The sequence below is a fragment of the Anser brachyrhynchus genome, assembly GCF_964034855.1.
Source record: "Anser brachyrhynchus genome assembly, chromosome: 16".
In the NCBI taxonomy this organism is placed as follows: domain Eukaryota; kingdom Metazoa; phylum Chordata; class Aves; order Anseriformes; family Anatidae; genus Anser; species Anser brachyrhynchus.
Genome location: NC_137734.1, coordinates 2,211,159 through 2,222,773, shown reverse-complemented (window position 1 = coordinate 2,222,773; position 11,615 = coordinate 2,211,159). Strand labels below are relative to the sequence as shown.

At 49.0% G+C, this 11,615-nt stretch overlaps 1 protein-coding gene across 4 annotated transcripts in view; it reads right to left on the bottom strand.

The window, feature by feature from the left end:
- LOC308178829 (uncharacterized protein) overlaps positions 1-11,615 on the bottom strand; it is a 65,706-nt gene that overhangs the window by 33,671 nt on the left and 20,420 nt on the right. For 2 of the 4 annotated variants that reach the window (XM_080557954.1, XM_080557955.1), the window contains exons 2-7: positions 4,191-4,492; positions 2,300-2,487; positions 2,159-2,218; positions 1,620-1,928; positions 790-865; positions 501-587 (exon numbers count right to left, since the gene is read on the bottom strand). In XM_080557954.1, the coding sequence (XP_080414080.1) occupies positions 501-587; positions 790-865; positions 1,620-1,928; positions 2,159-2,218; positions 2,300-2,487; positions 4,191-4,201 (731 nt within the window). In that variant the 5' untranslated portion in view covers positions 4,202-4,492. Of the gene's footprint in view, positions 1-500; positions 588-789; positions 866-1,619; positions 1,929-2,158; positions 2,219-2,299; positions 2,488-4,190; positions 4,493-9,261; positions 10,738-11,615 lie in introns of those variants that run through there. The other 2 variants (XM_080557953.1, XM_080557956.1) reach the window with 2 other exon arrangements.

Sequence of the window (11,615 nt, the reverse complement as noted above, 5' to 3'; positions counted from 1 at the left end):
TTGTCACGCATGCCTGGTGACTTTGATGGTCAATTTTCTTTTCAGTTTTAAGGAAGATACAAGCCCAGCGAGTCCCAGGAGGCACCTACCCATGGTATGAAACAATGGGCATGCAAGAAATGACAATACAAGTGCCGTAATGTGATTTTTGGCACCCGTTTCTTCGCAGTAAAATTGTCCCTAGTAGCTACCTCGTCACTGGGTACTTGTCGTTAAAGTAATGGACAATAAAGCAAGCAACACGCAACCATGTTCAAACACGATAGGTGGCATTTTGATGGTTATAGGCAAGAGCTTTGTGGTTTCTGCACTGTTTTAGAGCCTTCCTGCATCTCTAGCACTGAGCCCTACAATCAGAAACACCTGGCTCTGATTACATTGAGATTCAGCAGCTCTTGGCTCTAAAATTGCACCATTTTGTCACCCAGCTGTGGTCTCAGTGTTCATTTCTGTAGCGAGGAAAATACAGTTAAGAACAAGTGCCTCCTTTTGCTAATTACCTTTCCATTTCACCAGGACAGATTTTTTTCTGAACTCTCTCAAAGTCATCCATCTCTTGCAAAGCATCCAGCTTTCGTTCTTCACAGCTGGAAGAAACAAGCAAGCTAAGAAGCACTGCCACCAGCTCCACGTTCCTGTTGCATTCATTCCTGCTGAGAATTATCTGGAATTTAAGGGCTGGCAGCAAAGTCAGCTCTGGTTTCATTTACAGCAAACCCAAAACATCACATGAAATGAATTTATATGGCATGAGACAGTCAGGGTCCTCACCGTGCCACCAGGTGTTACCTGTTCAGACCGACGTGCTGCTGGCATTGGGACAAGATGCCATCTGACTTCCTCTTCATTGCCAGGGCAACGTAATCTGGAGGCAGAAATGGGGGAGAAGCTGAACAAGCCTGCTGTTGACCAGGCCAGCACCTGAATCCCTTTGCCTCCAGGACAAATTATCTTAGCACTCGTGCCGGATTGCACGGCGACACGTGATTCCTTTTGCATAACCAGAATGACCCAAATGTGCTTTCCAGGACTGAACAATGGGGATTTTGTTTTTAGAAAAGGTGGTATCTCAAGGGCTGCTTCTGCTTCCATCACACACAAAAAAAAAAAAAAAAAAAAATTTAAAAAAAAAAAAAAAACAGAAAACAGTGGGCAAGGCAGGAGGAACCAATGTGTCTCTGGACCCTGCTGTTAGTCAGCATGTAGAGAATGCACCCGTGCATTTCTAGAACTGCTCAGCACATGCACTGGTGGATGGAAAATTGGGCAGAGAGGCAAACCTGAAGAAGGCTTGGCTAACCGAGGGACAGGTCTTGTGGGTGTCACGGTTATTCAGGCAGGCTGGATTTTTTTTTGGCTTGCAGGGAAAGAGCTGCTAGCCCAGGAGAAAGAGTTGGTGCCTGGCTGAGCAGATACCATATGCTGTTACACATGCATCTCCCTGTAGACAGCCCTCCTGGCGGAGATCTCACAGGTGGAAAGAACCAGAAAATTTCATCTCTGACCCTCACAGACCTGGAGCAAAGCGGAGGTGTCCTGGCAGCCACAAAAGTTCCCAGCCCAGCCCACCCATCAGGAGATGGCTACAAGTCAAGGTCCTCATTTACAGCCCCATTTACCTCTGGTAGCGGTGCCAGCCCTGTCCTCTTCACCCTGGGACATCCCCGGCACGGCCAGGGTGACGAAAGGGGCCGGGGGGGTGAAGGCGCTGGCTGGGTGGGGTGGCCCCAGGGCACGTCTCTCCTTGATGATGGAGGAGCTGCCAACATCACCGGGCAGGCCGGCCCCGGCTGCCCGCAGCAGCGGCTTGCCGGGGTAACTCCGGTCACCGTACTTCCTGGGGGCATTCCCCGGGGTCCATTTCGGGAAGGTTTTCCTGGATTTTTTTGCCTGGGGAGGCATCATGCTGTGGTTGGCCGGCTCATCTTCTGAAAGCAAGGCGGACACTCAAGACGTGCAATTTGGGGTCAGCGCTGTGTATCTCCCACCTCCCGCTCGCCGCTGCTCACCCTGATGGTAGGGCTGGGAAGTTTGTGACGGGACAGCACCGCACCCGGAAAGCCCCAGGGAAGGTAGAAAGGTGCCATCTTCAATTCCTTTCTCACCAAACCCATCATCCCACTGTACTAAAAGCTCCAAAAGCCGGGACACTACTCACTTAACGTCTCCAGGAGCTGTCTGTCTTCCTGTAGCTTCTTCTCCAGAACATCTTTGTGCTCTGCAGGAAGAGAGGAGAGGACTTTTCAGCATCAACCTTGCTCCCCAGGTCGTAGCCTCCAAGGACGGGGCGCTCACTCACCACTGATGCCCTCCACCATGCCCCAGTAGAGCCCGCTGAAGCCGGGGCAGCGGGCCAGCACCTGCTCGCCCACCGCGTAGAGGTGGAAGGGCTTGCGGGGCTCCTTGATGTTCTCAATGTTGATGACACGGCTGCCGTCGGGCCAGCTGATGAGGACGTAGAGCTTGGCCGACATCGGGGCTGCCCACCTGGAGCAGGAGAGCGGGAGGGGAGCATCGCAGCACGGCTTTGTGCTCAGGAGGATTCGCAAAGGGGACTCAGCCTGAGGCTGCAAGCCCCGTAGGTACAAAATATTTCCCCCTGTATCTTTTCTACCTGTTGTTTCCCTTTCCCCATCCCTCCCCTGCTGTGCTTGTCTTGTCCTAAATACCTCCCCTGTGGGGTTGTCCTGATCGGGGCACAGCCCCACAAGCTTTTATTGTCCCTTAGTTTAATTTGAAGAACTCCAGCCATGTGTTGTGTCACCTGGGGTCAGGCAGGAGCTGCTCGAACTTGGGATGTGTTGGGCAGACCCTGGGCAAGGCACCGAGCAGGCACGGGCTGGTTCCTCTGCTGGGGTGAACCAACACAGCTCAGTTGACATCAATGGGGCTACGGCAATTTGCTGCAGAGGGGGATCAGATCTGTGCGATACCAGGGCAGGACAGAGAAGAGACTCGAAAAGACCCAGGTGTGTTCCAGGAAATGATCTTCCCTTTGCCTGTACAGCTATTTCCTTCAGTAAATGTGAAACTGCTTTGCTAAGGAGGGCATCAATTTACCTCTGTTTCACACAAAGGGAAACTGAGGCATGGAGCAGCAAAGGAGACATCCAAGGCAGCCAAATCAAGGAGCTGGGCCCCTGGGTTCTGGCCCATAGCTCTGCCCATCAAGGCATCCTGCTTGTCCCCTTAGAGCAGCAGCTGAAATCAGGGGAGAAATGGGAGTGCTCAGCCCCCCACAGCAACCAGGCTCGCAGCAGCTTTCAAACCTTCCCGAGGCAGAGGGGCAGCTGAGGACCAGGCTCAGTGAGGATTTCTTTCCAGGTTTCATCCCACACATCACAGACGAGCACAAAACCAGGCAGGGACCTGCCACCCAAGCTCCTAAGGGCCCTGGCAGAGCATCCCCTCAGCCTGTCCTGCTCTGCTCTGCGGCAGCGCTTGGCAGAAGGGTTCTGCGGACTGGGGCTCAGCCCTTGTGCCAGGCAGTGCACGGAGGATGGCCGTGGTGCCCGAAGCCAATGGCAGGGCACTGGGGCAGGGAGAGGAGCAATGGAGCAGGGACAAGCTGACCAGACAGGCAGCTATGACCCAATTTATTGCTATCTCTCATTTTGCATTCACATCCCCATTAAAGTTGAGCCTGGACGTGATCCCCTCACCTGGGAGGTTCGGTTCACCCTGCACAACTTTCTCCTTCTCCTTCCCCCCTCCACCATCCAGCAGCCGCAGCGAAGCTGCTTGCAGGAGCTGTAACACTCCCTGAACCTGCCAGCCTGCCCTGCTGGCACAGACTTACGTCTGGCTCGCTCCAATCATTTTCCCCTGACCGAGACACGCCGTGCCATTTATTTTTATAAGGCAGCACCATGCAGCAGCTCGCCATGTGCTGACGGCTTCCTCCCCACGTCCCCCTGCCAGCCACAGAGGCTGGATGCTCTGCAGCAGGCGGCTGCACCCAGCCCTCTGCGTAGCCCCAGGAAAGGTACAGAGACCAAGCAAAGTGGGATATACAGAGAGCTGAGACTTCTCCCTCCCCAAAACACAGCAGTTTTAAAGAGCTCCGTATTCTAAACAGCAAACAACCCCAACCCCCAAAATCTCCCTACAGGGGTTTTCCTTTCCAAAACATTTAAAGCAGAAAAGCACTGATTTTCACAGCTGCTGCTGCTCCTTCCTGCCCCACTTACCAGGTGCTCATTTACCTTACCGAACACAACAAAACTACACAAATGCACAAACAGAGAAAGAGAGAAAGAGAGAGAGAGAGAGAGAGATCAAAATCCTGATAGCAACAGAGCTCGTCCTTGCCTGGTTAGCACTGCTCCAGGTGTTGAGTCTTGCAAAATGTCTCCTGGCTATGCAGATCTCAGCTGCCTGCTCCAGGAGAGGAGGTGGCCGGACAGTCCTTTGCCTTGGGCTTGTCCCTTCACCACAGTTCCTTCTCAGGTTTCCTTTGTCTGGCTTAGAAAGCTCCCACCTGCTGTCCCCACTGCATTACAAAAAGAAGGAAAGAAAAAAAAAAGGCAAAAAAAAAAGCCCCTTTGCTTGCTTTTTTCTTGATTGTTTTGTTTCAGCATTATTTTTCCTGTTATTTTTCCATATACATATGTATTTTTTTCCTTAGCTTGTTTCAGGTCTGTTTCTTACAGGGAGAGAAAGCAGAAGAGAAGAGAAAAAGCCTTGGATTTTTTGGAGCATGAATAAACCTTGCATTTCCATGAGTTATTCATGAATAATTCATGAAAATGCATGATTAATTCAGGTTCATGAATTATTCAGGAATAATTCTCGAACATTCCTGGTTAATTCATGCTCACACAGCGAGTGAGTCAGGCTCTAGGGCTTGGCAAATTCCTTTCTCCCCGAGACAGGAGAAGAGAGGCTTAGAGACGGCTGCATTGTGCACTTCCCATTTGCTGAGCCTGAGAAGCAAACATTCTGCAGGCCCTTTTTTGAAACATGGGCTTGAAGAAGAGATCTGAAATGCCTGCAGCCTCCTGGCCATGGAGGAATAACACGGCACCAAGAGGGAGAGAGAAAGGGAAAGAGAGAGAGAAATTGCTCTTGGAAGGAAGCCTGGCAGCAAGTTTTTCTCCCTTTCAAAGCATCTTTTGGACTGGCTGTGCCTTTCCTTCTCCCCCTGCCTCCGGATCTCTCCCTGGTTAAGATGCATGCCAGCTGCTTCATTTGTTACCTGCTATGTACAGAAAAGGACAATATAAGCAATCTCTGCTTGAGGAAGCAGAGGGACTCCCCTTGCCACTTGCCCATCTGTCCCCACACGTGTGCGCACAAACACACTCAGCCCCTTGGCTGCTGCAGCCCACGCACACATGCTGGTGGCAGTCAGCTTGGGGGACACCATTTTCCCCCACGGTTCAGCACAGACATCAAGCTGGACAGGCACAGCTCAGTCTTTGTGAATTTCTCCCCAAAATGCCAACCCTGCAACACCTAGGGTTTGCTTCCGCAGGGTTTTTTTTGTCACTGATGCCTGCAGGGTTGCAGCCACTGGTGGGGGTCACGAGCATCCCCCTGCTGGGGTGGTCCCAGGGCTGGTGAGGGCAACTGGGGCATTGCTGGGGGCTGAGGACAGAGCCCCAGGGCAGCCCAGATACTTTGCTAGGATGCTCATTAACAATCAGTTATCTCAGTAACCAGGAGACAGCCACCACAGCAACCCCAAATCCCACAGACTAGCTCAGCCAGTGGTTTAGTGACACAGGTTTTCAATACCTTGAGCTGCCAGTTCCCAGAAACCCAGCTAAAATACAAGGCATCAGCTTTGTCAGAGCCTGCAGCGAAGAGAAACTGCTGCGTGGCACCTAGCCTGCCATGGTCTGGGCTGAACCCCTTCAGGAAAAGGCACAGGGGGCTGGAGCCACCTCAGCCCAGTCCTCAAAAGCTGCCCCAGCCCCTGCACGATGTGGAAATACAGCACAGGAGTGAATAATCCAGCAGGGCTGTCTGTCTTGTCTTAGCCAAAAGCAGCTCTGGATGCTGTGGAGACTTCAGATGTTCAGTGAGATATCAGAAAAGGACCTCATACAGAACCACAGGGCAAGAAAACGTCTTTATCCCTGAATGGCAATATTCACAGCTCAAAGAATACAGCTGTCAGCCCAGGAAAACAAGATATTAAATAGAGATCCAAGATAAGGAAACATATCACTGCAGATACAAGTGTAAAAGCAGTGGTATTTGAATTCTATGAAGTTTTGAATGATGTTGCTGAAGGAGAATTATACATGAAGAAGAATTGAAAAAGCAATGATGAGCAGAAAAATAATAGGCACATGACAATGGATATGAGATTGGATTTCTGTTTTTATGCAGGATGTGGTCCAATAAAATCTGCTTGCAAAGTGGCCTTGCTGAAGAAAACATTGTTTGGTTTGCTTTGAAAATCCATCAGTATGCAAAGCCCAGTGGATGAGTAGTCCTGGGGGCAGGAGGGGGCAGGGGCTCGGCTGCAAGCAGTGGGAGAGGAAAGGCTGCGGTGGCCACAAGAGGAAGACAAACTGTGGTCTCAGCAGATAAACCAAGAGTCCATTTGTACACCCAGTGTTATTGTTGAGTTATTCCAGGAAAATGCAAGTCTGAGCGAATCTCAAGCGTAAGACTTCACGAAAATTAGCAAGTCCTGATTAGCTTTGCTGTGCTGTTTGACTATGAAATCTATTGCCAGACCCTGGCTGGGGGCTGTACCAGAGCTGCTGCGTTGGGAACCTCCAGCTCTGCATTTCCTGGCTCCTTGAAAACAAATCCCATTCTGCCCCCCCAGCACCACCACATTTCCACGCTGTAAGCCATAAGTGCTGAGATTTACATTTCAGCTGTGACTAAGGGACAGCGATCTTGTCTTTGTAATCTTGTCTAGAGAGACACTGAAGTAACCGTGTTCAGCATTTTACAACATCAAGACCAGTGGCTGTTTGAATGTTGCCCTGTCTTTATCAGAACGATCATAATTGATGTTTAATGGGATTTAAATAGCAAATGTAGGTGTCTTTAATCTCCCATTGTGTTTTACCTCTGCAGTGTTCCTCTTCCTTCAGCGTGCACTCTTCACCATCTCAAGACACAGCCATAGTTGGATAATTGAGGGACAAGAGCTGCACAGTTTATGATTCCTATTGCCACAATGCAACGATTTGGGAACCACAAAGCAGTGGGGTTTGGTGGGAGCAGACCCGAGCACCACCAGGGCACAAGCTGCAAGAAGGACACAGGCATTTAGTGAAGCCCCCTTGTCCCCATTCCCGCTTGGGATGGCTGCTAGGGCTGCAGGAGTCATTAGAATGGATCTGGGACGTGATTTTGTGGCCATCTGTGTGACAAACGCTGTGGCATAAGTCACTGCCTGTACCAGAGAGAGACCACCTGGTGGCATTTTGCATTTTTAATGACGATAAGTACAAGTCCTGTCTCTGCTGGTGGTACGAGAACATCGAAACATGATCCAGGCTAATGAGGCTGGAATTAAATGCATTTTAATTAGGGACTTGTCTCTTTCTTAATAGACTAGAAACAAGTTAAGTCACTCAGAAATGGGGAGCAAGGCAAGTCCCAGGTCAGCAGTCACCTAGTCTGGTACACATAAGTCCTACCCACTGCAGTTTGTCAAATGTTTTTCTGGACTCAAGCATTTCCATATTATTCATCATGTGGCAGAGCACAGCAAACAGTGAAAAAAGCAGAGACCGAATGTGCAAGGCACAGGTCTGGCTGCAGGGCTGCAGAGGCTGTGTGCGCTCCTGCAAGTCCACAGGCCTGGCAGAGTATCTTGCAATTTGGTAAATGTAAAGCCCTTTCTTCTCTTTGTTGCCTTGAATTCATCAGAATATTTTTTTTCTCTGCAGAAAAGAGATTCCCCTTTGTAATTCCATTCAAAAAAGCCTTTCTTTTCACCTATTCAGCTTTGCATCATTCTGCAATGCCTATTTCCTGAGCTGTCTGTATTTATTTGACCTTTGCACTCTACAACATCTGTTTCCTTATCTGTTTGGCTGGCTGGTTCCTTGGGCTTCTTTTGTGAGCTCGACAGGGAGATAACACAAGTACAGCCTGGCGGGGGGGCACACGGGGCACAAGCACTCAGGAGGAGGGCAGGGTGCTGCCTCCAGCCCCCTCCATGGGGTCCAGACAGAAGAGAGCTCTTGGCCACAGCTTTGCTCCGTTGGGGTAGTTTTCCCCCATTTCTTCCCCTTTCTGGCAGAAAGCACAAAGTGGGCTCCAAAGAGCAGTTATTTTCATCAGGGGGCACAGACACAGCACCACACTGAGGTGCCACGGGGACATCTCACCCCCCACCGCTACGTCCCCTGGCACAGCAACCTGAACACCAAAACATGTGAAATCCTCTGCTTTCACCTTACATAACCACAGCAGCTAATTATTCCTCGCAGGGTGCTTAATATTGTTGAGTAATTCATCAGATCCCCTCCAACACGTCACAGCGCCGAGTGAAACAGCCCCGAGGCCTTGCAGGCCCCGCGCGGTTGGCACGACACAGGCCCCAGAGGTGCCACCACAAAGGGGCCCAGGGGTTCCCACCGAGCACCCCAGGCACAGGGGCACAAAGGGAAAGGAAAATGCTGAACAGGTTTGCAGCAACACACTGTAAAAATCAGGCAAACAGAGAAATTGTCCTCGGCCAGGTGATTCTCTGGGCCTCTTGTGTGAAAAATCTGTCAAAATTCATGGCTCTGCTTAGCAGGGAGAACAACCCCACCCCAGCCCTGCCTACTCAGTGACATTATTTTGGTACCTGACTACTTAAAAGGTGCAAGCATACTCTCTCTAATTTGCTAAACTGACAAATTTACTCCTCTCAGGAGACACCCTCATCTCCATCTTCACCCTCTTCAGCCTTATACACTCGGTTCAAAACATGAAAAGGTTTTTCCTTAATTTCTTCTCCAGGAAGAGGGAATTGATCTTTTATTTTTAGCATGACAGCCACAGTTTAAATTGACACGTTGACTGCAAAAATCCACTGCTCGTCACATCAAAGGCTGATTCAGTAGTACCTATTACTCTGGTAATGGAGGTCTTCTCAGGGAAGAGTGACTTAGTACAAAGAGAAGCACGAGGGGGAGAGAGGAGCTGACAGGACCAAAATGGATGGGGCCTTCTCTCTAGAGATGCGCATCTGTGCAAGGAGGCAGAGGAAGAAGCAGAAGCTGAGAAGACAGAAGTGGTTTAAATTAGGATATTTCTTGCAAGGAGCAAGACAAAACATGACACACTTCTCACCTTGTCAATGGATGCAATTCAATCCTCTCAGCTCCAGCTGGGGAAATGTGGGGCAGAGTCCAGCCCTCACTTGCCTGGTGAAGGACAGAGTCGATCAGAGCTCAGCCCAGCTTCCACTGCATGAACTTCACGGCCTTCCACAGGATGTAACTCATGTGTTTGCAACAAGAACAGCATCACCAGTGGCAGGGGAAGGTTTTCCTCTTCATCCTTCCTGCCGTGCAGGTAATTGTCTAGTAAAACACTGCACTCTGCTCTGCGACCAAAGCAGAGGTGTAGAACTTTGTGTGCCCCAACAAACCAGCAATCAACTCATCCCATGGCTCTGCTGCTCAACACCATCAGCTCTGCACAGAGCAGGCAGCAAACTGGTCTCTCTTTGCATTGCCCATCATTTCTGGAGTGGGAACTACAGATCACCATCAAGTATTTTCTAGTGTTAAGTGCTCCACGTAGCCCCATCCAAATTCTGGATGTTGGTTTTGGGCTAATCCAATGCTGGATTTTTGGCCCCGTCCATCAGAGCTCAGGTCAACAGGCACCCATCAGCCCGGGGCTTAGCCTCCTTCCAGCCAACAGTAAATGAAAAAATCTACCAGGGGTGTCATGGAAAACCTACACAAAGTCTCAGGTGCTTGCTAAGGAAAAGCTCACTTCTCGTTTTTTGGGAACAAGGAAGGTCTTGTTTGCTCAGCTGGGAAGTGAGACAGTTTGTTTCTCATACCTACTCCATGTGGCATCACTGATGCACTTTTGACTCAGAGAAATCTGCTGATTGTCTTCTCCTAAATAAAGAGCTGTTCCTGTGAGCGACACCGTGGTGCGGGAAATGCAAATAGGCTGTTATTCAAATGCCATTTCTGAAGGGATTGTGCTCTGCTTTCAGATAAGATTAGGAGCTCAGTTACAGTACAGAAAAGGTCTTTCATTAAAAATTCTTTCATTAAATCAAACATAGAACATGATAAGGACAAGTTGCAAAGCTCTTCAGAAGCACATCTGTGCCAGACTGCTGGGTAGCGAGGCCTGACAGAGGGAGCCTCAGCTGTTCCTCCTCGCCTTCTTTCAAAGAAATGAGCCCCACATACCTCATCTAACTACGTTTTTGAGGAAAACACATAACCAAATACCTCTGGGGCACCGAGTTCATTGAATGCATATCTTACATTGGTGGAGAGGACCAGTATAAGCAACTATCCACTCATTTTAGAAGTGCAATAGCACGTTCAGCTAAGTCGAGTAAAGCCCGGGAGCTCTGTTTCCAGTTTCAGCCAGGTAGCAGGAGATCAGGTATAGATTTTAAAGATTTGTTTAAGCCCAGCATCTAAGGGGAGATGCTGGATAATAACTGCATAATAAACCTAACTGGATAATAAGCAGGTGTTGGTGAAAAAATGACCATTCCAATTTGGAGCCCAAAACAGAGATTCATTGAAATTCCCTTTCAAAAGAAATCCCCAAAGCTCGTAATCTGTTGAAGAAAACAATCACCTGGAAGGGAAGGAACAGCATTTTTCAGCAGGTTTCACAACTCAGGCAATGGCCACCCCTGTCAATCATTAGGGTTGTAATTCCCACACCAAAACCCCTTTCCCACACCAAAAACCCTTCAAAGATCTCAAAAAACTTTCTTGGGACAAGTCTGAAAAGTGATCCATGAAGGCCTAATGTTCCCATCAAGGACAGCACAAGATGAATAGGAGAGCATGTGCAGAGCACTTCAAAATTCAGACCTCACAGATGAGAAGGGATTAAATCCCGACAACTGATTATTCAGGAAAGGGATTAAGCCATGAGCGAGGACTCAGCAAACAAGAGTGTTCATAACAAACCTTTAGTAAGTGTACAGGGAGGAAGAGACAATACAGCTGAACACATCCTGAAGTTACTCTTTAGGCTGACTTGGTGCCTAGTGCATGGCGCAGTGAGCCCCAGACACCTGGCTCAAAACATGCCTGGCAGAACCCAAAAGTCTACTGATAAGCAGTGGAAACAATTAAAAGCACACATAGAAATGAGCATGCTGTTTAAGACCGACAAAGAAAGAAAAAGAGGCTAGACATCATATAATAATTTGTATAATAAAAGTAAAATAGATTCTGCTGTTCATTATGTACCAAAAGACTGACAGACCATTCAAAGAAACCAGAAAACAATGCACTGCTGTCAGTGGAAAGCTGTATCAAAAACAACCAGAAATTATAACCAGCACAGCAGCTTTCAGAGCATCTTTGATCTAAAGATTTATCAGCTTACACGTAAAGGGTTAGCTATCCATACAGGTACTACAATATCCCCATTGAACTGGGGCAGTAAAGGATGCAAACTTATGCTTTTAGGGCTACAGAAACCAG